Genomic DNA, 23,672 nt, shown 5'->3' with positions numbered 1-23,672 from the left:
TGAAAGGGTCGTTTAAAGAAGCAGTTGGCCGCAGCTCTGTTCTCACTTCATCCAGATGTGCGCGTCTTCGCCGTAGCCAGATGTGTATAAAGAGTTCATCAACGATTTCATGTCGGGCCGCGTCCAGAACAGCTGCCCAGATTCTAGCAGATCCTGGGTCACGTTGGGGGGACTGGGCTGTCGCTCCCCAGTCTGTGAGCTCGGGCTCGGACCCAGAAGCGGCCGAGGACCGAAACATCCGCCAGAACAAAAACAAGCACGGACGCGCCGTTCCTTCTCTTCCTGGAATCGGGGATTTGATGCAGACTGTGCAGATTTGATGTCGCGCGTGCGCCGCGTCTCTCCATCTCCCACACTTTGAAAACCGCGCAGATAAAGCCTCGAGCCGACGAGGGTCGCGAAGTAGGAAGACGTGATGCAAAGTGACACTCGCTGGAAACCATCCGCTTAATTTGCGCCGCGCGTTGAAAGCGTTGAAACAGGCAGCAATTACATAACTTCACTCCGAAACTCGCCCTGTGGCAAAAGTGGCTGGAAATGAGGCGCTTGGGGTCGCGGATGAATTTTAAAAAGCAGATGAAAATAGCGAATAAACAGAGAAGTAGCCTGGCGCGCGGAGCCAGGCTGCGTTTTAACTTGCACGCGTTTTGCGTCTGAGTCCAACGTGTCGCCGCGTCGCACGCGGACGCAGGAGACGCTCGTCTTTGTGTCTTACCTGCATGGTTCTTGAGCTCGAGCGGCGTTTCCGAGGGCTGCTGTCTGACGAGACGAGTGCGTCCTCTCTGCGCGGACCCGCAACCACCGACTGCCGCTCCGCTGGATGCGAAGGAATGCGCGCACACGCGCGAGGGGAGCGGGAGTCGCACGTGGGGTGGGGGTGGGGGGTCGGTGTGGGAGGCGTGAGGGGAGCAGACGGGGAAGGAACAAGTGGACTTTCATCCTCTTCGAGTCAAGGAGCTGGCAGTGGATTCATTTATGCGCAAAGGAGCTCTCCAGGAGTAAACATCTGGACAGACGATGAGGAAATCTTATACTTAGACACAAGTTTTCATATTGCTGTGCTGTTACGCAATAATAAACTAAAAAAAATAAAATTTTATTCTATTTATGTATATATCTATACAAAAGGAAGGCAGCTGACCCGGGAATTAAACCCGGCTCCTTCTCGCTGAGCAGTGTCTAATAACCCGTCAATGCAATATAACACCTATAACACGCTGAGATTCACAAGAGCACTTGAAGGCAGCACCTCTAAAGAGATCATATTTCCTCTTCTTCGTGATCACTGGTCAATTTAAGCACAGGGAGAGGAAGGCCCTTGGTGTCTGAGTGTTGCATTAGATTACAGTACGTGATTGTCATGAGAATGATTGGTACAGAAACGCAATTAAGGCGCTGCTGGAGAATCCGCGTGTGCTCAGTGAGGAAGTGAATCAATTTGGGCGACCTTGGCTCTGTGTGAAGCTGCCCAGGGCAGAGACAGAAGACACACGGGGAGAGAGAGAGAGCGAGCGAGCAGCGAAATGCTAAACAGCAATCACGCCAGGTCGAGCATCCTTACACTTCACCGTGATTGCATAATGAGTGGCCACCGCATCGTAAATAGCCTCGGGTTTGACTGAGGAAAGGCCATCTGTCAAATCCAACTGCTTCCAGCCGCCGAAGCTGCAGCGCAGGACGCGGGCCTGAAGCATGGAGCCGTTCTAACACACGTCTGCTGAAAAAAAAGAGCTACGATGCTGGTAGTTGTTAAGAGACAAATGGAAACGAAATGCATCACCTGACGCCTGCACAAAGAAACATGCCCGAATTTTAGACGTCTACTCGTCCCCCACTCAATCCCGCTGTGCGTCTTCTCCTGTTTAGGTTTATAGGCTGTTAAACGGTCGCGGAGGTTTTCATCTTCATTTTAACAAAGCAGATGTTTTGTCACACGCTTCCGCTCTGTGCGACACGCCCGTTCCGCCGTCAGAGCTTCTAACCTCAACCTTCACAATGAAATGTCTAAATCCAGCTCCAGCCTTAACCTGAACGCTGCCACACAGACCCTTGATGCTGCGAGGAGCTGTCAGAGTGCTCTGACACGCCGCCAGCCAAGGAAAACTGGTCCACAAGACACACACACACACACACACACACACACACACACACACAGTACAATGTGTTCAAGCTGACGCGATGCGAGTAATTGCATGTCCTCTCACTGGCCGAGCATCATTTAAAGGGCAATGGAGGAGGACAGCAGATTAATGTATGAGTGATGGAGAGCATGAGCGTTCACTCGCACGCTTTTACTGCTACCTCTGTGAGGACACTCGCCCACTCGCATTCCTTAACTTCACCCATCACAATTAAAGGCCCAGCTTGAGCTGAAGACCAGTCAGAAGGCGACGCTTCCAGGAACCCTCCTCGTTTCTGTAGCTCAAACTGGCTGTCGACGACCGACCCACGTGATGCTCCTGGATTCCCCCTGAATCCGAACCTTCCTCCTCCTCCTCCTCCTCACACACGAGCGCTTCACGCGTCTTCCTTGCAGCGATGCAGGACAACCACGCGTCCTCCTGAGCCGTTGTCTGTAATAAGAATGGGCGCGAGGGTCGGCTCCGCCTGAACTCCACCAGCTCACACTCAACAAACATGATGGAAGCAGCTCTACGGCGGCGGTCTGATCCCAGGGGAGATCGGACGCTCCAATCGAGTGGTTTGAATCCGCCCGCCGCTGGTTCCCCCCCAAGGACGTCCAGCGTCTGCTGAGAAGAGATAGCATCGGGCAAACACTGATGAGGAGAGGCAGATACGGACGCTTGAAGCCAAACAACAGACGTTTACTTTCACTACGGTGGATAATAGCTGTAATTTGACCCACTGAAACGGGGGCTTAGCTTAAACCTAAACCTGTGGTTTTCACACGGTCTGTCACAGGTTGGTGACTGACAAACAGTAAAGAACGGGAGACACGTGACATGAACCAAATACCTGACTACAACTACGACAACTAGCAGGTGAAGGTGACAGGAAACAGGAAGTGATGTCACACACAACCAAACAATGTAATCAAAACTGTGATTATTTGTTAGAGGTTTGATGTAATTTGTGCACTCACAGCTGATTGAAACACAACAACAGCTGCGTAGATTATAATGATGGGACACAAATGTGGCTGAAGACACTAAAGCGTGAATGAAACGGACAATGTTTCAAGATAATGCGTAGTAAGTGAATGAGATGCAAACAGGGTGCACGTGAGCGTTCAGGGTTGCCGGTACGACACCAGACAGTGAGCTGCTGCGTCTTTGTCCTTTGCTTTGTGTTTCCTGCTGAGATTAATAACTCGCTCTGTCGTCGTCTGTCTGAGTCTGAGCCTGATTGTTTCATTGGCTCTCAGCAAAGCCGTCACAACATCAGCGCCTCTGTGGTCTGCTGTCACACACGTGCATGACGGAGTTAACCTGCAGGATGAAATGCAGATGTGCAAATGAGGGCACAGCTGCTTTGTCTTTGGTCTCTGTTACAGTAAACCCTTCACACGCTCTCTGCCTTCTTCACATCTGACCTTGGTTCAGATGAGGTGAAATCAGCCCAGTTCACGTCATTTTGCCTTTTCTTCATCCGCTCTCCCGCAGTCAATTAACCACAGATTAACACGCATTCCTCTCTTTTTGCTACTGTAAAAAATGGGCATTAAAGCCCGTCACTAAAAGATGGAGGTGGGGGCGGAGGAGGACTTGATCATCAACGCACCGTGAAATCCCTTCTGCTAAAAGCTGAGGGAGAGCAGAGATTCCCAGAGAAAGAGCCTCACAGCTGGGATGATGCTGCCGCTAATTTGCTTTCACCTCCAAACAGAACAATAACACACTGAGCACTGCGCCACCAGCGCCTCCTGTTATTTCCTATAGACCGTCTCTAATCTCAACCACTACTTAGCAAACCCAACCTTCAAATCTAAACCCTAAAGCCAGCCTGGCTCCCAACAGCCCTTTAATGATGCAACTGTGGGACAAAATGTTCCACTGAACACACACACACACACACACACACACACACACACACACACACACACACACACACACACACACACACACACACACACACACGGCAGCTCCAGAGTAATTCACCCCTCAGAAGGATTTCATGTTTCTATGGAGAAGGAAGTCTATTTATGGAAGCGATAAAAATAGATCTTCCTGTAGCGCCAATGCAATGAATGTACCCAGAGTGTTTACTGTAAATGATTTCCTTCTCTGTGGATCCCTGTCTTCTTGTTAGTGTGATAAGGGTAATTAAAGGGCGACGCTAAATGCTGACAACAACCCCTGTTAATGCGCTCCATCATCACCAGGCACCAGGAAGTTGACCAAAAGAAGCAGGGGGACAGAGGCGACTTATTGTGGAGGTGGGCTGGGTGAGACGAGGAGCAACTTTGTCTCCGTGGAAACAGTTGCTAAGTAGCAAATGGAGGCATCCCCGGTCAAAGAGGGACAAAGATCTGATTGTGAAGTGAGGAAAAGTGCAGGAAAAAAAAACTCAAATTAAAATCAGACCAAAGCCCTCATCTTATTAAGTCAGTACAGTGAAACTCCCTAAACTGTGAAACACACCAAACACAACTTCTTCAATCACTAATCAATCCATGTAATGTTGAATAATAATGATTTACTGTTGCTCCACCAGAATGTGCAGAATGTGTTATATATATGTTGCATATGTCTCAAAAGGTGTGCATGAGCTTCAATTATATACTTGCATTGCTACGGTAAAACCAAAGAATATATGACTAAATAATTTTTGAAATTCATATGTAAAAGAATAATTCAGGGGTCCTAAAATGACTGACTGACAGATAAGATCACATTTTTTTCTTTCATTGAAAATATATAAAGATCTGCTTCCAGCTCGGTAACATCCGTTATTTTTCCACCTGTACCAATTACTGGCAGGTGCGGCTCCGTCGCCACCGTCCTCCTCCATCTTCCTCCCCGTCCGCTCTGGCTCGTCTTGTGCCGCGCTGCTGTGAAATCTGAGTGACAGGAAACAGGGACAAAGAGGACATCCCATTAATATGCTAATCCATGCGGGGACGACTTCAACACGTGGAGCACAGTGAGAGGAACATGTGTCCCAACTGAGGCGGCGGATGGGCGCATCAACAGCGACGCGGTGGCTTCGTGGAGGGGGAATCCCCCACGCGCCTCGCCCGCGGACACGCGCCTCACGCGCACACCGGGCGGACAACCGGCGTGTGAATGACAGGACTCTGCGGAGCGCATTGGTCACGCGCCGCGCGCCACCGCCATGACCTTGTCACGCGCCTGCGCTCGCATCAATAATCCATGCAGCCCGCTCGCGGAGCGCTTATGTAAGAGGGTGTCAGCTCCGAGGGCTGCGCTCGACCCTTTAGGAGCCGACTGGCTGAAGAGACGAGTCTGTTCGCTTAGCGTCAGGGCGCTGGGAGCTGCGCGTGCTTCATCCCCAGGCGGCTGATAAGGCGGACGGCAGCTTGAAGCGGCTTGAAGGATGTCGCCGGCGTCTCTGACCCGAGGGATGCGCGCGACCGGCTCGGTCTCGGCCAGTGCGCCGCGCCGCCGCAGCCTCCGCCGCCTCCGTGAGGAGCACCGAGATAGTGCCAGGGCCAGCGGGTGCTCCATCCCGTCCGTTCCCTTATCTCCCCGGCCAAAATCCCCCGCCTCCAGAAAGCAATTTACAGGCCTCGCCGAGACGGAGGGGGGGGGGGGAGTCAAAGAGATGCAGGAATGCGGCCTCGCGATAACACCGGGCAGCTCCGGCTCACTCCAACACAACGGGCCGCGTCCCTCGGTGTATTACCGTTATCACAGAACAGAGTGGGTCATCACCGAACGAGCAGGTTTAATGAAACCGACAACCTGCAAATAAATCCTAAAGGAAGCAGTTTCATAATATCACTTTATTATATTTCATTACAAGCTCTGAACTGTTATTTATGGAGATCTTTATCCTATTAGCAATAGTTTGGAAATGACTTCATTGTTTCGTTTTGCAGGTCTTCATGGAATCGTTTTTACCTAAAGTGGGTTTTAGGTAAATGAGTCTCAGTGTCGGTGTCCAGCAGGAAGAAGCATCAGTTGAATAAGACACTTAAAGTGAATCTTTATTACAGCTGGACAGCAACAGGTGATGCTCTGAATCCAGCATCATTCTGGTCTGTAACAGTTCCAGATGTGACACTATTGCTTTCATTTCATTTGTACATATGTGAAATATTCGTGTCTTGATCCTTTAACAACTGGTCACAACTGCTCATTCTGCATCTTTAACTCTTCATTTTCTTTTCTGTGTGGATTTCTGCTGATGGAAACTCATGTTAACATGGAAATCCACCGCATGGAGCTGTGAATCCCATTCTCATGAGGTGTTCACATTATTCTGTCCATAACTCAGGTGCTGTTTGTGTAAAGTCTCCACCTGCTTAAATATGGAAGTAAAAAAGTAATGAGCAGTTCGTTGTGTTTGCTGAGCGAACACCGCAGAGGCTCGGAGGGTAATTACCAGCTTTCGGATTAGTCACTGTGCGTTAAATATGCACGGTCACTCTAAACTAATTAAAGCAAGGCACCCAAATCAAATGAGGATTTAGGGGCCTTTGAAACAAGCAGCAAAAAAGCAATACTTGAATAAGTACATTTCAAACTCCCAGTTACAGGATTCGTCATTACGGAGCATGTCTGGTGTCGCAGCGTGAGGCCCAATTCAATTGTAGAGTGAAAACCCCAATCAGGATGAAGCGCCTTTGCTCTGTGCCAGGAAATAATTAATCCTAACCTGGACGGCCGCGCTTAATTAAATATTGAAGCAGCTTAAATGTCTGCGCTGTCACTTCGCTTCATGTCACTTCCTAAGTCGACAGCCGCTCCTCTCGTCTCCGCTCGGCGTTTGAATGTATCGTATGTGCGACAGTGGCTCTGATGAACCCACAGCAGCAGAACACTGCGTCTCAGGCCGTGGAACGCTGTGGACACAGCTCCCCCCAGGTTTTCAGGGACATTTAAGTACATGATGGAGAAGCTGCTGGCTGCGTGTGTGGATTTAGATAACTTCAGCAGACATTATGAAATATATTTATCAGCTGCGTTGGGCATAAATAAATCCATAAAAATGAAATCCTCATTTGAGTGGAGCCCTTTCAGCAGATGAATTTTGATTTGCCGGAGGAGCCGTGGATTACTGTGGCAGGCAATCTCCTGTGCGCCTTTAATCTGCTCGGTCTAAACCCGCTATCTCCAGCTCGGCCAGCGTTTAGCCTTCACTCGAGCAGAGCAAGAAGAGCAAGCCACATATTGGCTGGGACAATGGGAACTACATGCAGCACGTATGTACAGTAATGGTTTTACTGGGTTTCTTAAATATCTTCCAGCACAACACAAAATTCCTTTTGAAAATCAGCTGCTGGGGGATGAAGGTCTGGTTTGTGGGTCTCAACCAGAACCGCTCACTGAGTGCAGCCCAAACAGCCCCTCGGCTCATGACTGACTGTCAGACCGACTGACTCTGCATTTACACGCTTTAAATGTTCATTAACGTGTTACTTTGTCTTAAAACGGGTTCATGTTTGTTTTAGGAGCCTTCAAAATCCACTTAGGCCTCGAGTGACCTTACAAGTTAAATCGATGTGACAATGAGGCCACTTAATGTGACAGCTTTGTTTCAAAACTCTAAATTATTAAAAGCAATATTTAATTCATCTTAGTATTGAAAGTAAAAGGAGAAGCAGCAAAATGGATGAAAACTGACTTAATAACTAAACAATCATCAAATAGCTGAAAGCCACTGTTTTTCATCTGACTGATTGTTCACTTAGCAATATTTGCCACAGCTCTGTTCTTGCATTAAGGTAATTACTGAGGCTAAAAGTATTGTTTATTCCAAATCACCACAAATCCAAAGTGCATCATATTTAAAAACCTCCCCTTCACTTCAATGGAACCGGTAATTAAATGTTGTGACGCAGGAGGCTGAGCAGCCTTATCTGTACCTACAGGAGTAGGAAGCTAAAATTAGTGAACCAACATTAGATATAGCTCGTTTACTAAATAGTTTTTGCTGAACAGTTGTCCTCTTCACTTGTTGCCAGGCAACCGGTCAAGATCAGGAAAACATTGAGTAACAACCCTAAAAGTGACTGATTTGGCTTCTGTTTATAGACAATAAAGGTGTGCGTCGGTTCCATGTGGTTGACTTTGGTTTGACGCTCCACTCAGGCTGACCGTTATGGTCACATTTATTGAGAACGCAGATTCTGAGTCATCAAATCATCTAGTTGATCCTTTGTTTCAGTTGTACTTAAAGGCAGGTTATCTGTGGAGACCTAAATTAAAAACCTGTAAAGGTGGAAAATATTACTGCGTGAATTCAGCAAGTACAAAAAGACAATAAAGCAGAACAGTAGTAATGTAACTAAACTTTGTTAAATTGCTCTGCATCCCTAAGCAGCTGGTGTCTGGTTATGTCACAGCTGTGTAGACGTTGACTACTACTGCCAGATGTTGCTGAGAGGATTAGAAGCGCCTGCTTCTGCTCCACGGTAACCAGCAGCTGCAGACAGACCTGTCTCAGGTATTTCTGGCTGCATGTTAAGTAAACGCTGAATATTTATCAGTTTCACTCCTTTTGCTCACTGACCTACATGAAAAGGCCTGAAGCTGCCTAAATCCTGAGCTCTCATTACATACATGATGCAATTCATCCGTATTTAGAACTGTCACAACTTCTCATTTGGTTAAATATCTGAAATTTAGCTAATTTTGCCATGATACAGACACTAAAGATTATTTGAGAAAAATATTCATTTTAGACCAAGTAACTAGCATTAATGAAGGCAAAGACAAAAAACTTTTCTCTTTTGCAGCCATCATGGACAAATTTATTCTGAATATATTCTCATGGGACCTGACAGGAATTTGCCCCTACTGAAACAAATAAAAGCAGAAGAGCGCCCTCTACTGGCCAAGTACAGTCACAAAATAAAGACTCAAACCAGTTTATGGACAAAAATATATGGTGGAAACAATTGTTTATTTTAACCTGAATCTTTGAATACAAAAACATTTGGGGTTGTCTTGACAGTGAAACCACAGAAAGTATTTACAAATGTGTTATCTACAAGAAGGAAAGACATATTTGAATCTGTTTCTCATAAATGTGAAATAGAGCGAGCGAAAGACAAACGTGGAGGGGGACAGGTGCCGAACCTTTGCACCGGATCTGCCTGGAGTCCACCTTAGCGTGTCACACCTCACAGGCTGCATTATTCTCATGGCTGACTGTTTAGAAAAGTTAGCATCAGGCCTCCCTGTCCTGAAATTCAGAGAAACCTCCGGCAGAGCGACCAACCACCATGAGATCACTGCAGCCTCTCGGTTCCTTTCACTCGCTATCCTCCATTCTTCCTTTTGGGGATGTGGCGAACACCTTAGGAGGTTTCTTCATCGATCTTCGGTGCCAGGTAATATTTAACGTGTCCCATGTCGGCAATCTTGTACTCCACCACTGCAGAGGACAGTTTAATTTAGGCCCAGAACAACTTCAGTCGACGCATTTGGAAACCTAACCAAGGACTGCACCGGTCACTCACCGAGGGGGATGTCAGCTGACATGCTGAGGGTGACGGTTTTGGACAGCGGCGTGGCCTTGGTGAAGAAGTTCAGGTAGTTGAGAGCAAAGATCAGCTGGACAGGCTCGTTCATCTCAATGGTAACCTACAAAGCCAATTCAACATCAATTTAGAGAGAACAATTATTACCTTCACAGCTGACTGCCCATATAATAATAATAATAATAATAATAATAATAATAATAATAATAATATTAATAATAATCCTTTTAAGGACTGACCGCTTCGTCCTCCTTGTCCACATTGCTGGTCTGGGACAGCTTGACGTTTCCGGTGCCCAGCTCTCCTGAGGCAGAGAACTTGACTCCATCCTTGGCACAGGAGATCATCACAGCATCACCGATCTGGGACAGGTCACGGCAGATACGGGCGAACTCCCCAGATGGCATCTTCACCACACAGCTGTACTCCTGCTCCTGGAGGGAGGGACAGACAGACAGGGGTTAGGACCAGTGTGTGAGAGCACATGTGACACAAAAACACACAAAACACAATCACTTACTGGAATTCCCAGCTGCTCCACATCCAGGTCCATTAGCTTCATTTCATAGTCTGACACCTTCTCCTGATCTGAGAGTTAAAGTAAAGGGTAAATAAGACTAATGCTGCAGAAACATTAATAAAAACCTGTCAGTAAAACCTGCTGCATGACTTACTGAGGGTCTCGAACACAAGGGCGAGTGTGTCTGCATTATCTTCTGCTCGGAGGGTGATGATGTCCTCATTCCCTGCACATTTGAGGATTTTTGACATACTGGAAGGGACAGAGAAAGGAAATCAAAAATTAAATACTAACTAAAAAATGAAATTTATGACAACAAACTAGAGATGGCAGACTCAGCCTTGAAAGTGAAATAGACCATTTATAAATTGTTTCACTCATATAGATGTTAATTTTAGATAAACATATTTAACAGTATGAGCGCAAGAAAAAAATTGATTGACAATTAAAGATTTTGAAATGAAAAACGAAAACTTGGCGGGTTGTGTTGAAGCGCAAACGGATTTAACGTCACAAAGACATCAGGCGCTGACGGAAGTCCAGATTCCCGGGTTAAACAAATCCCGCCAACCGAGCAGTCAGAAAATTTGGCGCTCGTGTGACGTCACTACGCAATTCACTAGCAGATGTCACTAACCGCGCGAAAAAGTCACCAACAAAGCAAACGCGTACATGTGAACCAGCGCGTCCACGTCTACATATAACACGTAAAAGCAGGTTAATCTGAAACTGCAGCCGGCGAAGAGTGGAGGAGGAGGCATGCCCGGGCAGAACTCCCACAAGATGGCCACCGTTTAAGTCCCGTAACTAGACACAACCTGTCATTATGGCCACAAAATATACTTGAACGTCAGCCTGTTAGCGTTTAGTAACGCCAAAAAACGCACGCACCAAACATAATGCACTTTTCGATCGATTTCTGCCGCTGCTAAATTTTGGCAGATTAACCTGTCAAACCAACTAAACCGACAATTAGACAGCATAGTTGACTGAACTTTCGGCCACTAAATTAAAACAGCAGCAACAACAAATATTCTGCGTTTTCTGCTCGGAAGAACTAATGCTGCATCCACCTGCTGAGGTTCACTCCCATGGCGAGGTTTCTGTCGCAGCGGTACGAGTCGAAGCCGTCGTGCCGCAGGGTGAGCTGCACCAGGGAGACGTGAGAGGAGTCCATGCTCTGCAGGGAGATGCCGGACGAGCTGACGTCCCAGCAGGCCTCTGTGATCAGGTCCTTCAGCGCCTCCAGCACCTTCTTCAGGATGGAGCCCTGGACGAGACGAGCCTCAAACATGGTTGCTGGGAAGTTGTACGTTAGCGTGGATTGAAAGGGTTTCTTTGTGGCCTTTGGCGCTATTCCGTCCAAATGGAAGCTGCACTCCGAAGTTACGACCGCACGAGACAGAAGGAAACCTCGAAAAGCTCAGTCTTTGTGTGTTGCTCGCTGGTAAAAGTGCAGCAGTAGGACGCGATCTGACCGGACAGGAAGGCTTGAGTCGTAAGCGCGCGCTAACGTCAAGTTTTAATGACTCGGCGTCTTACGTCATTTCCGCGCCTTGTAAGCACCGCCCAACCACTGAAATGTATGGACACCGAGGGCGGCCATATTGGTGAGGACAGTTCTGAGCCCTCTGTGCAGCGATGTAACCTAAACGTTTCCCGTTATTGCTAACTGTGCATGCAGGAGTCCTATTTGATGCATTTATTCAGTACTGCGAGTAGTTAATACAACATCTATTATTCATCTTCATAATATCTTATTAGGCTATTTAAAAGGAAAATTGTAAGTGCTTAAATAGCAGTTATGCAGTTTGAAACGCAATAGAAAAGTTCAGCTTTAGGGCATCTTGGGTAATTTAATAATTAAGTACTATTGCATCATGTTTTATATAATAATCAAATCAAAGGTAATATTTTGTAGCTGTTGTCACTACAATCAAGCCAATCTGAGAACATATGAATACATTTATATTAGTAGCTTTACTAATGAACATATATATTTTCCACTCTTTTCTTTCATCTGGACTTGATCCAAAAGTTTCTTTTAATACCAAGCACAAGCATGTAAATGTGTAAAATGTAAAATGCGTGAAATTAATTGATACAAACACTGTGAGCTTGGATTTGTTTTATTGATTCATGAGCAGTACTTGTTAGGATACAGTCACAACCGCGCCCTTGCTTTGTTGCACATAAAGGATGATACTTCTATTAGCCCCTGAGTTTATACGGACTTAGGCCAAATAAAAGGGCCGTGCGGCCCTTGGTACAAATATGACAGAGGTCACAGGAAAAAGAGGAACAAAGGTGTTTTTTCAAACAAATCTAATCAGCTGTAGAAAAGTGGTGAACAACTGCACTCTGTGATGTTGTGGCTGAGATTTTATCTCAGTGGGAAAACATACAAATTTGTTTTACAATTTAGAGCAGCGTTTCACACTGGCAGTATTCGTTTAGAGACCATCAGCCAGGATGTAGTGGGTTGCCATGGCGAGGATGGGGGCTCCGGTTGGGACACCAGGGAAAGGACCACTGGACCCGGCAATGTCGACGTGGGAGTACGGCAGAGGTTTCTCAGAGTCCACGCCATGCTGTGTGAACAGAAGTCATTTAATGGAGGTTTTGTTATACATGGTAATAAATGAGTTCATTCAGACAGTGCGTGCACCTTGTCGAGCCCTGAGGCCATGATGAGGAACGCTGCGGGGCTCTGATGTCCTCGAGGTGTAGCGGAGGACGGCAGGTTGTTGCACTGCAGAACATCCTCGTACTCAGACTTGCCCTTGTGGAAGTCGTAGTCCTCTCTTCGGATGGTGGAGACCTCAAACACATCGCCCAACACTTCTCCAGCTGCAGACAGGACGTGATATCACGTTTGTAGAGAAATCTGTGTTAATACATTTATATGGAAACCACATAGAAGAGCATGGACCAGGACATGACAGAGGTTTCTCACCCTTCTGCCACTGAGCAGCGTTCCCCTTGCGATGAGCCGGTCCGTTATCCATGATGATCTGCAATGACACATTTGACTCAGGACAAGCAAAGACTTCTGTAGAAGACAGCTGTTTAACATACGAGTGTGTGGGAGGAGGTTGCAGCACTCACAGAGTAGTTGGGTCCCATGGCTCTGATCGCGTGACCGGTCAGAGTCGCGATAGTAAACAGCTCCGGTGAAGTCTCACGCACGGCCTGCAGATACAGGTGACACATGGTGATACATGCTTGTGTGCGAGTGTGTAGATGCCCATGTGCCGCTGTCATGCGCCATTTAAATCACATTAACTTGAGTAAGTAAAATACAGCAGAGAGATGAAGACGGGAAAGAGCTCGTTCTTCACTCTGAAGAACGAGCTTTAAGCAGACTCTGACCTTCTCCTTCATCTCACAGAGCAGGTCCACCATCACCATGCGTCCCTCTGCATCTGTGTTTCCCACTCGCACCCTGCGACCCGCACGGGAAACCAGCAGCTCGTCCGCCACGTAGCAGTCTGAGGAGACACACAGCCAGTAAGACGAGAGGAGGCCTTTTCACTGATCCCGCTGAAGAAGAAAAACCCAGGGAGTGGATTAAACGGACCTGAACCCACGCTGTTCCTCACCATGGCCATGGCACCGACAACCTTCAGATGTTTTGGCTTCAGCTTGGCCAAGACCTAGAGGATAAGGGGGACACGGAGTGGAGCATGAAGGAAGTAGAACATCACTGTTGTTGAAGCTTAGCTGACTGAAGAGAGTTGTGCCTCGTTCACCTGGAAGAAGCCGGCGACCGCAGCAGCTCCACACTTGTCTCTGTGCATCCCAGCCATGATTCCACCAGCCTTGATGTCAGCTCCACCGGTGTCATAGGTGATGCCCTGAAGAGGACGCACAAGAACCAACCCTCAAAACCGAGAGGCTAACAGACACTGACACTATAATAAGGTCATAAACCAATAGACATAAACCTAATGAACATTGTTTATATGTTTTATATGTCAAATGTTCTGATGTCAAAACTCAAAGATTCTGTTCACAACCTTCTATTACAAAGAAAAGAGTGAAAGCTTCATATGAACAGCTGCAGCCTCAGCGCTCACCTTCCCCACCAACATGAGGGTCTTCTGGACCGGACCTTCTCCACAGTACTGCAGCCTGATGACTCTGGCCTGGTGACGAGGCACAGCTGTACGAGGAGCAAAGCAGAACTGAGAACACATTCATCTTAGACTTAAAAAGTAGCCGCTTCACGGTGCTACAGCAAATCTGTGTCCAGATCAGGTTTGTTCTCCTACCGTTGGCGCAGCGATTGACTGCAGCTAGACAGGGGTACTCCTTCTCCAAAGCCTTCAGGTCACTCACCACTTCAACCTGGAAAAAAAACGCAAAAGACAGGCTTCAATTCAAAGAGCCAAAGAATCCAATAATAACATATTTCACACATTAACACGATAGATGTGAACGCGTTGGCACATGATGGACTCTTCCTACCGTCACAGGGCTGTTTTTGAAGAGTTCCTGGACGTAGTCAGCCACGCGAGGAGCGGCCATTCGCTCCGGGTCGGATCCGCCGATATCGCGGTAGGCCAGTCTGAGGAGGGGAGACGGGACGGCTGAGCAGCGCAGCGCGGCGTGAACGAGGCCCAGCAGGGGGCAGGTCTTTCCCACTCACCTCCCACTCTCCAGGGCGTCCGCCAGCTCCACCAGCCTCTTCCCCTCAGCCTCCTGTGCAGCCCACAGCCCCAGAACGCACACCTTGTGGCTGGTGGGTTTCACGTTTCCCTCCCTCACTTCCAGCGGCTATTGGGAAGAGAGAGAATTTAAACGGCGGGTTGTTCTAAGTTTTAGGAAAAAGTAACGAGTAGTTTGCCCAAAATGAAAAGCTCAAATTGGGCGTTAGACGCAGCGGCAGGGGTTTTCTCACCATATAGAGAGCATGGAGGGCTCCCAGCGCAGCCACTAAGGTGCTGTTCTTGTAGTCCTTGTGTGGAGGGCAGACCAGGAGGGGGCGCTGCATGCCGGCTTTCAGGGCCCTGCACAGACACACACCATGAGCGAGGCAGCAGAGGAAACTGGAGCAACTCCAGCTGCACCGCAACACAACCAGCTGCTGTCAACAGACCGCTTGATGCCGCTGACGGCCGCGTCGCTGAAGCGCCTCACGTCATCGTAGTCGCGGTTCACGGGGCCGGTGGAGGCAAAGACCAGGCGGTTGCCAGGGAGACCAGGGACCTTGACCACTACCACCTCCTCCCTGAGGCCACTGTCCACCTAGTGGTGGAGTAAGACAGAGGAGAGCTGCATCAGAGGAGGCGTCACCTCTTGTGAGTCACTGGTGGAATGGAATTTTTTTTTTTTTTTTTTCTAAGCCTGATCTGAAAAGGTGAAAGCATCCAAACGCCTGTAAAGATGTAGCGTGACAGCGCGTCGGTTTCACCTGGGTGTTGGTCGGAGCTGCAGGCGGTGCAGACACTTACGGAGCTGTAGTCCTGCAGAGGAGCTCTCAGAAACTCCAGCTGGGAGGGCAGCGAGTCGTGGCCCTCAGTCACAAGCACGATGCCATCGAAGCTAAGGAGAAAACAACACAGTCAGTCGCAAGTTCAGATGCACAAACGCTGGGGCAGACGGAGGAAATGCACAAGCAACTCTGAGACTCACTTCTGGTTTTTGAGGTCGGTGGTCGACTCAACGGGCTGAACTCTGGAGAGAGAAACACGTTATTTCCTCCAGCGGTGAACGCAGAGTCAGCACTTTGGGACCAAGATATCATTAACAGAGCGACGCAATTAGACTGCAACTGTTTTTACAACGCAGGCGAATGATAACAGCAGATCAAAGTGTGGAAACCTGCAGGACCTTTCAAATCAGCTCGCAGCAAATTCACAACTTTCCAACCTGCTTCCTATAAAGTGGACACTAGGCACAGAGGAAAGTGAATGTGAAACATCAACACCTTGTTGATGTCAATGTGAGCAATGAACAAAAACGAGTCCAACTGGTGTTTGCATGTACTGACTTCATGGACTTCACACAGTCATCGATTTTTAATTTGGTGACTTTGATCTTTCTACCTTCTCTGTACCTGATGTCAAAATATTGAAATAATGAAGCTGTGCCTTTCAAAGAATGATGGTAATGATTTATTCACAGTTTGTGAATGATCCTCACATTGAGTGCTGCAACTTGTTCTGGATTTGCTGGTACTAGTTAAAGTTTTGTTTCGGTTTAGATTCAGTGAACGTCACAAAAACGGATAAAACGTCTGTAATTTTATTTTTTATATTGTTCTGTTAAATAAAAAACATTCAAAAGGTTAGGAGTTAATAGGAGAAAGGGCCAAAAGGAGTTTTATTGGAAAGAAAATATGATTCTCTTCAAATACGCATAACATAAATTGCAACCGAATCTGAGTCTTATATTTTAAGCATCATGTGATCAGAGAAAGTAAAGAGTGAAAGAGAAATCTAAGCAGAAATGATCTCATCTTTTAAGGAAATAATCTCTGTCCATAGCAACATGAGATGATCTGATATTTCGGCTGTAAGTGAATAAACAAATGAAGCATTTGGAAACAGATAAATTACACCAGATGAAACAAACACGGTTCAACAGAACAGAGATCGAAATTGATCAACACAAATCTTAAGTCTCCTTCGCTGGTTCTGAATGCATAAAATCTTCACGATATAAAACAGTTTAACCAAAACCTAATTGAACCATCTACATAAAAACCGGTTTGCTAATCTCACCTGGTGCACATGTTGTTCCGCTTCTTTCGTCGTCTTCAGAGCGAAAGACACGGACGATTACCGGTAACAACGGATCCTTCCCTGAACGCGTCCCCGTTGATCACATGACACGCGAAGTGGCAAACGTGCTACCTTCACTTGCCTCTCACAGCTCGTATTTATCATTAGCGTACACGTGTTGAACTGGGCCTCAAGCTGACTACCTTTTAAACTAAGGTTCTGCATTATGCTAAACCATGACGATAAAGGCTTTGAATACTTTGACCTTGTGTGGGTCTATAGACTATGTACGCGCACCGCCCGTATCATACTGAGGTCTAGTGAGCAGCCGTAGAAGTACAAAAATCCCACTGTACATGAAGGTATATTTGTACTGTCCCTGGGAATTGTAGTTTTTTAGTTAGTACAAAAACCTCAAATTAAACCTCAAGTTAAATTAAACATACGAGCATATATAACTTTAATATAACTTTCAGTGACGACCGAGTGCTCCGTGTGGTTTTAGCAGGGCTGAACTCAAAAAGTGCAAACACAACCCGGAAGTTGTTAAAGTAGCGTTTTTTGTGCTGAACCGTGGACGTGAGTATTGACCAGAAACGGTCCAAAGGGCGCGACGGCGCGTTAGTTAAGTTGTCATGTGTTACTGAAGCAGTGTTTAACGAGGCGCTCGAGCTGCAGGTAGGCAGAGTCACGAGCGGCTGCAGCTGCGTCGTCCTGTGCTTTATTTATATGCTGCATTGTTGTCAAATCGGAGCACCTGCAAAGATAAATGTCGGTTGTTTAGCAGAAATAATGAGCACCGTGTGTTTCAGCTGCAGCTCTGGACACACGAGTTTGGGGACATTTCACATTTTGGCTCATGATTTTATGAGTTTCTTCTCTGCTATAAAACTGGACAAGTTGTCAACGCAGCCAAACAGACGTGGGGAAGTTTGGACATTTACACAGACAGTCAGCAACTTTAGCTTCCTCGTGCACAACTTCTCTTTACGCAGATTAAAACATGACCTGCACGTACAGTATGAGTAGCTTTTAACATCACGTATATTCCGAAAAGTTAAGTGTCAGTTTAATCAGTAACTCGTGGTGCAGTCCACAGGTCATAGACCCCAGTCTGCACAAACGGACCTGACCTGAATCTGTCATGATGCGATAGAGTGGGATTTTGTCTCTGTCACGTCCGTCCAACAGATGCACGTCCCCCTTCGACCACTGCGCATCCTCCGGTCCCTGCTCTTCAACAGTCGAACGGTCGCCCCACAGCGCAGACGCCGGTCCGCTGCAGCCATGCGCCTGGTGCAGTTCCGTCGCCACGGCGACAGGGACGACGTGATCCGAGTGGGGGTGGAGCAGGGCGAGGGGCGCGGCGTGGTGGACCTGCGGGCGTTTGACCCGTCCACGCCCGCGACGGTGCGAGAGCTGCTGGAGCTGGGGGATGCGGGCCTGGAGGCTGCGCAGAGGTACAGTATGGAGCGCCCACTCTCACCCACGTGAACAGCAGAGCGCACGCGAGGCGCCGCGCCGCTGCGAGGCGCCGCTGCGAGGCGCCGCTGCGAGGCCGAGCGCACCAGCAGGAAGGGACCGACAGGGGGCGACAGAGAGCCGCGAAAACGGGACGTGAGTAAGCACAGGAGGAGGAGGGTAGAGCAGCGGAGGACTAGAACTAGAGACTGGGTGAAAGGCGACACAATGCGTCATTAGCATATGCTCAATGTAATGTGTGCGAGAACAATAAAGTGAAAATGAAATGGGGACACAAGAAGTTATTTTGGAGTCCTTATACTTTACATTTGGTTTGCCTGCAGTTATTAAAGACACTATCGTTTATAGCGTCTCCTAATTGGCTTTTTAAATTGGACATTATCAAGGTTTATTCAGGCCGTGTCAGTTGTTATTGCTGTATAATCAAGTCTGCAACTGCTTGTGCTATTGTGTGGCAAAGAGCTCCTTAAAAGTAACACCCTCTAATCTGTGCAACCCAAATTACCGGTGTTTGGCGCCAGTAACACATCATTACTGCTTACTATTCTTTTATAAACTCACTATTTACAACTTTGTAAGTGGTTCTTTGACAAATAGTTTTACAATTAGGTCAAATGTGTTTTTGACTTTTCACCAGTTCCCTCTGAATAACTCCTCATACTTCCCACTACTTATTAGCCCTGCGTTACACATCTCCATCCTTTTTAAATGATGATCTTCAGTTGTCATTGTAAATCACTGCCTTTCCAAATCAACATATTCCTTTTTAATTGCCTTCATTAATCACACTCATAGTAAAACATCACCATCTTCCTTAACTGATGTTCCAGCCACCAGCATTTAATCCTTAATTAACAATTTCCAGTTCTTGATGAATCATCCACTTCTTTAGATCATTATCTTCTTTTCCCATAGACTTAACTTTTGTATCGTCATCATCTTCGGTTAATTTTCTCCCAGACGCCATGTCCTTGTCTACTTATCTCCATCCCTTTCCTCATCAGAGCCCTGACATCCGGTCAGTGTGTGGTTGAGCGATCCCACATCCGGCTGCTGTCTCCGGTGTCGTCCCCCGAGAAGGTGGTTTGTGTCGGCATGAACTACCGAGATCACTGCCTGGAGCAGAACGCCCCGATCCCCAAAGAACCCCTCATCTTCAGCAAGTTCCCCTGCGCCATCGCAGGGCCGTACGATGACATTACTCTGCCCGCAGAGAGCCAGGTGAGCAGCACGTGTGTGCGTCACATCTTCAGTAGGAGGCTCAACACGTGATGAAGTGACATTTGTTGAGGGATTTGATCAAAGTGTTGCAACAAAAGGATCAGTTAAGTTCTAATTACAGTAGGAGCCTTATAATACGTAGTGATGAAATGTAACAATTTACTTTACACTAGTTTCAACTAGTTTCCTGAGTGAGAGGAAAATGTTTGGCTGCAGGTGATTTTCATCAACTTGACACAAAGTAAAAATAAAAACATGTAATTTAGTGTGAATTTCAGTGCCTGGGAGGAAACGGGTTTGACTTTAAATTGTTGTGCGTCTGCTTTGGTGACTGAAGGAGGTGGACTGGGAGGTGGAGCTGGCCTTCGTGATTGGACGACAAGGCAGACGCATCAAGGTGAGTGTCCCCCCTGCTGGGCGCGACGCCCCCGAGAAGCCCGGCTTCCACTCCCGTCTGTGCTCAGGAGGAGGACGCGCTGTCCCACGTGGCCGGCTTCACCGTGGCCAACGACGTCAGCGCACGCGACTGGCAGATGCGCAACGGGGGCCAGTGGCTGCTGGGGAAGACGTTCGACAGCTTCTGCCCTCTGGGCCCTGCCCTGGTGACCACCGACGCCGTGAAAGGTACGCGGCAGTGGGGCGTCACAGCGGGGGAGCGGGCGCACAGAGGGAATTAAAGACAATCTGGTGAATCACGCAATTATCTGTGACTTGTACGTCAGCAGCGTCACGCCGTTAACAAGCTGCAATTATGGGAGCGCGGTGCCCCCAGAGGACTGCAGCGGCGGCAGCAGCTCCATGATGATGGCAAATGCTGGTGAAAATGGGTTTTCTGAAGTCAAAACCGACGTGTTATTTCACCAGATCCTCACAACCTGGGGATTCGCTGCTTGGTTAACGGAGAAGCCGTCCAGAGCAGCAACACGGGTCAGATGATCTTCAAGACAGCAGCGCTGATCGCCTGGGTCTCCAAGTGAGTCCGCACGGCACGCGTGAACCTACATTGTGTGATTCAAGTGGATTTACATAATGAATACAGAACTTTAACATTTCTTTGCTTCAGTACCTCGAGCTGAGGCGGCAGTTTCCATTAAAAAAATTATGCAAATCAAATCACGTCATGAAATGAATCTATAAAAGGAACACAGTGCGAGCAAATTGTCTCCAACACAGACTCAAAGTTGAAATTAATGCAAATAATACATGCTTGGGCGGAGGCTTCTCCTCCCTCAGCCCTGGAGCTCCTGATCAACTGGAGCGTTCTCTTATCAGATTTGAGAAAAGCCTCCATCGAGTTACTGGTGACTCGTTTAGTAATAACGGCGCCTGTGACACTTTTCACACGTCTTCATATATTCTGGGGTCATTTGGGAAAGTTATTGCTTTGCGTGCTGTCGCATAATCAAGTGTAAACATTGTTTATTACACTGTGCAGTCAAGTTAGTGTACGGCTAATCCTGAATCTGGTCCTGCAGGTTCGTCACGTTGGCTCCAGGAGACGTGTTCCTGACAGGCACTCCTCCAGGCGTGGGCTTCTTCAGAAAACCACCTGTGTTTCTAAAGGTACAGTAAGGGTTTGAACAGGCCCTGTACTTCTGCTGCACGTACAGTATGAGGACCAAAGCTGCCTTTGAATGAAGCGCTTAACTGTCGTTTTATTGCAGAAAGGAGATGTGGTGGAGTGCCGCATAGACCAATTAGGCTCCATAATCAACAAAGTGGTGTAAACCCGGAGACAAAGTGAATGAAGGAACGTCTGTGCTGCACTTCTGACTCTTCACTTTACACACAAAAACATTCATTAATTCTTGGTTTTAACAGAATGTGTGAAAAGCTGTTGGAAATGTGTGAAAATGTGAGTTTTCTGCAGGATACTACAGTAATTGTGAGGAAGGAAAACGTGCTATTTGTTACTAAATGAATCTGTATAATTACGTGACTCAACGTGGTGTTTTTGCAGCTGGACTTTCAGTCACTGCTGCCTGTAAAAATACCCTCTTTAAGCCTCCACCCACTCACGCTATACATCACAGGCTGTGATCCTCCTGCCTCTGTGAAATGTAGCACTACAAAAGTGCTTTTATGTTTAGTATCCAGGATGAAAAATCATATACACAGCTTTTTCTAATACGCTAGAGGAATCAAACCAGAATCAAACAGATTACAAGAGATGTAGAGAATTTAATTAAATTCAAATATGCAGCCTCAAAACATGTCCCTTTGTTGCCTGGGAGAAAATGAGCAATTACTTCGATCTGGGCTTTGATTTTTGTGCCCGTTTGTTTTTTTTTTTGAGGAAGAAAAAAGTAATAAGATAAAAAATACAGAGAAGGAGACGTGTTTTTAAGATAATTTGCAGCACTAAATGAAGGAGCTGCTTAACATGTTATGTTTGACCATAATATGCGAGAACATTCATTTGGTAAATTAGTGTCCAAAGTAGCTTAACGTTGTACATTCACTAAGAGCAAATAGGAGGTTTAACAATTTTGCTGAAAGAAACGAGGCGCGAAGCTGGAACCACAGTCCTAACATCCAGCATCCATGTTTTTACATCTATCATCTAAGTTCCAGAACAGTTTTAAAGCAACATAATGTATGACAATACTTCCAGTTTTGGTCAACATTTCTCTCTGAGGCACTAATTTTGTTGTTGAGAGCAGCTTCACCACCATCCATAACTATGTCTTGTTCACACAGTATTGGAGCAGCACTGTTTCTCTCCCTTTAGTCTCCTAAGCTCAACACTGGAGGGCAGTAGAGGTTCACACTCAGTCAAACCTGAGCTTTGCTACAGTAGCTTTGCTTTCTGCCTGATTTAGGAGGAAAGAACAGGTGCTCTGACTCTTGGCTGTACATCCAGCTGGAAACCTGCCTTCCCACCAAAATGTCTGTCCCAGCCAAGCGATGAATTGAATTGTCTCTGCCTCTTGCTGTCAAAACTATGATGCTTAAAACTTTCACGAGGTCTGAGTCAGCACAGAAAGATCTACAATCAGGAGGTGAGAGAGCAATTAGGAGCTGTTTAGAGGGAATTATTACCGTCTGTGTGATACAATCTTTGAATAGAATACAAACTGTGTTGATGATCAAATGAGAACATTTGTTTATTTTCCATTGAACCAATTTAACTTGAGACATCTAGAAAAAAGCTAAACTAAAACATTTCCATGACCTCTGCGACCTTCATTACAACATAAACATTTATCAAACACATGCAGCGGCGAACAGCATCTTCCTACTACTGATTACAGAGACTTCATAATCCTCGTCTCCTGTGGCTTTATGCTAATGCTATTAGTAAAGATAAACCTAAAATAAATGTCTCATCACTGAAATATCAAAACGCAATTAACCTAAAGGCACGGGTGTCCCGGCTCAGCATGCACCGTTTTCAACAGCGAACCCAAGTTTGCGATGATGACTCCGACGATGAGGTCACGCTCTACAGCAAAACCAAAGCGTGTCTGTCTGTGCTGCTCAGCTGAGCTTTAATTGTAGAGGTACTGAGAGATGAAGCAGTGCAGCTTCTGCCTGTTTTCTGACAACTGGAACAAAGGACTGACACCCAGAAATACGCCTCCCTCCTGACGCTCCTCAGAAAGGACCTGAAGTGAACAGAAACACATTATCATCAGGAGACTTGAAGCCACAATTTATTCAGTAACCTTTATTCGTCTCTCAGCTTTAGCGTGTGCATTTTGCACAAGGCCAAATGTGTAATAAGAGATAAAAACAAAACCCTTAAAAAGAACATTGCTTTGAAAATCATAACAACAAAGCTAAAGATGTTACATAAATGGTAAAGAATCGCTCCAGCAAAGTCTGATATAATGAGGTAGAACAACAGCCACATTTTCGTTTGTGCTGCTGCGTAAACATCAGAAGCAGATTTCTCCTTTTGGTTTAACCTGTAAATCTTCAAGCTCTCGACAGGAGCAGAATGACGATCATTTCTGACTCATAACCTTGATAATGAAGTTAATTATTGCCTCATGAGATCTTTGTAGATATTTGGGTCAATGATGCTCTATTTTTAAAGGCAGTGATTCTCAACCCACAAACTGACAGAGGACACTGATGGCCACAG

At 46.8% G+C, this 23,672-nt stretch overlaps 5 protein-coding genes across 6 annotated transcripts in view; 1 reads left to right on the top strand and 4 right to left on the bottom strand.

Annotated features, from left to right (window-relative positions):
* The window catches only part of LOC114861663 (calsenilin-like), a 31,245-nt gene extending 30,376 nt beyond the window's left edge, over nt 1–869 (bottom strand). The window contains exon 1 of the mRNA XM_029161128.3: nt 716–869. Coding sequence (XP_029016961.1) covers nt 716–721 — 6 coding nt within the window. The 5' untranslated portion in view covers nt 722–869. The remainder of the gene's footprint in view (nt 1–715) is intronic.
* Nucleotides 870–9,032: 8,163 nt separating this feature from the next.
* pcna (proliferating cell nuclear antigen) lies at nt 9,033–11,659 on the bottom strand. The gene is made up of 6 exons (XM_029163842.3): nt 11,225–11,659; nt 10,306–10,403; nt 10,152–10,219; nt 9,871–10,065; nt 9,611–9,734; nt 9,033–9,525 (listed from the first exon to the last, which is right to left on the bottom strand). The coding sequence occupies exons 1-6, from the start codon at nt 11,443–11,445 to the stop codon at nt 9,449–9,451; spliced, it is 783 nt and encodes a 260-aa protein (XP_029019675.1). The 5' UTR covers nt 11,446–11,659; the 3' UTR covers nt 9,033–9,448.
* Nucleotides 11,660–12,264: 605 nt separating this feature from the next.
* Nucleotides 12,265–17,287, bottom strand: zgc:152830 (uncharacterized protein LOC767682 homolog). The gene is made up of 16 exons (XM_029160901.3): nt 16,880–17,287; nt 15,789–15,830; nt 15,608–15,698; nt 15,253–15,401; nt 15,055–15,163; nt 14,803–14,930; nt 14,622–14,721; nt 14,426–14,501; nt 14,231–14,316; nt 13,904–14,008; nt 13,732–13,807; nt 13,524–13,642; nt 13,260–13,343; nt 13,108–13,165; nt 12,820–13,001; nt 12,265–12,742 (listed from the first exon to the last, which is right to left on the bottom strand). The coding sequence occupies exons 1-16, from the start codon at nt 16,888–16,890 to the stop codon at nt 12,605–12,607; spliced, it is 1,554 nt and encodes a 517-aa protein (XP_029016734.1). The 5' UTR covers nt 16,891–17,287; the 3' UTR covers nt 12,265–12,604.
* A 68-nt stretch (nt 17,288–17,355) lies between these two features.
* fahd2a (fumarylacetoacetate hydrolase domain containing 2A) lies at nt 17,356–21,521 on the top strand. 2 transcript variants are annotated; one of them, XM_029160903.3, is made up of 8 exons: nt 17,356–17,458; nt 18,071–18,339; nt 19,366–19,582; nt 19,920–19,979; nt 20,047–20,206; nt 20,447–20,555; nt 21,058–21,145; nt 21,247–21,521. In XM_029160903.3, the coding sequence occupies exons 2-8, from the start codon at nt 18,071–18,073 to the stop codon at nt 21,307–21,309; spliced, it is 966 nt and encodes a 321-aa protein (XP_029016736.1). In that variant the 5' UTR covers nt 17,356–17,458; the 3' UTR covers nt 21,310–21,521. The 2 variants fall into 2 exon arrangements, with proteins under 2 accessions (XP_029016736.1, XP_029016735.1); XM_029160902.3 differs by having other exon boundaries at nt 17,435–17,557.
* Nucleotides 21,522–21,860: 339 nt separating this feature from the next.
* gpat2 (glycerol-3-phosphate acyltransferase 2, mitochondrial) overlaps nt 21,861–23,672 on the bottom strand; it is a 64,555-nt gene continuing 62,743 nt past the window's right edge. The window contains exon 25 of the mRNA XM_029160907.3: nt 21,861–23,190. Coding sequence (XP_029016740.1) covers nt 23,074–23,190 — 117 coding nt within the window. The 3' untranslated portion in view covers nt 21,861–23,073. The remainder of the gene's footprint in view (nt 23,191–23,672) is intronic.

This window comes from Betta splendens, chromosome 9 (genome assembly GCF_900634795.4).
Source record: "Betta splendens chromosome 9, fBetSpl5.4, whole genome shotgun sequence".
Classification (NCBI taxonomy): Eukaryota; Metazoa; Chordata; class Actinopteri; order Anabantiformes; family Osphronemidae; genus Betta; species Betta splendens.
The sequence above is the reverse complement of the archived record's forward strand: the minus strand, read 5'-3'. Positions and strand labels throughout refer to the sequence as shown.

Bases quoted from the DNA above. Each gene is read 5' to 3' on its own strand.
- pcna (XM_029163842.3), bottom strand. From the start codon at position 11,445: ATGTTTGAGGCTCGTCTCGTCCAGGGCTCCATCCTGAAGAAGGTGCTG. The intron at 10,220-10,305 runs GTAAGTCATGCA...TTTAACTCTCAG, and splicing joins CCTTGTGTTCGAGACCCTCA to ATCAGGAGAAGGTGTCAGAC. The intron at 10,066-10,151 runs GTAAGTGATTGT...CCCTCCCTCCAG, and splicing joins TGGAGCAGCTGGGAATTCCA to GAGCAGGAGTACAGCTGTGT.
- zgc:152830 (XM_029160901.3), bottom strand. The intron at 14,009-14,230 runs GTGAGCGCTGAG...CGTCCTCTTCAG, and splicing joins CCCTCATGTTGGTGGGGAAG to GGCATCACCTATGACACCGG. The intron at 13,808-13,903 runs GTGAACGAGGCA...CTTATCCTCTAG, and splicing joins CGGTCGCCGGCTTCTTCCAG to GTCTTGGCCAAGCTGAAGCC.
- fahd2a (XM_029160903.3), top strand. From the start codon at position 18,071: ATGCACGTCCCCCTTCGACCACTGCGCATCCTCCGGTCCCTGCTCTTC. The intron at 19,980-20,046 runs GTGAGTGTCCCC...GTCTGTGCTCAG, and splicing joins GACAAGGCAGACGCATCAAG to GAGGAGGACGCGCTGTCCCA. The intron at 21,146-21,246 runs GTACAGTAAGGG...GTTTTATTGCAG, and splicing joins AACCACCTGTGTTTCTAAAG to AAAGGAGATGTGGTGGAGTG.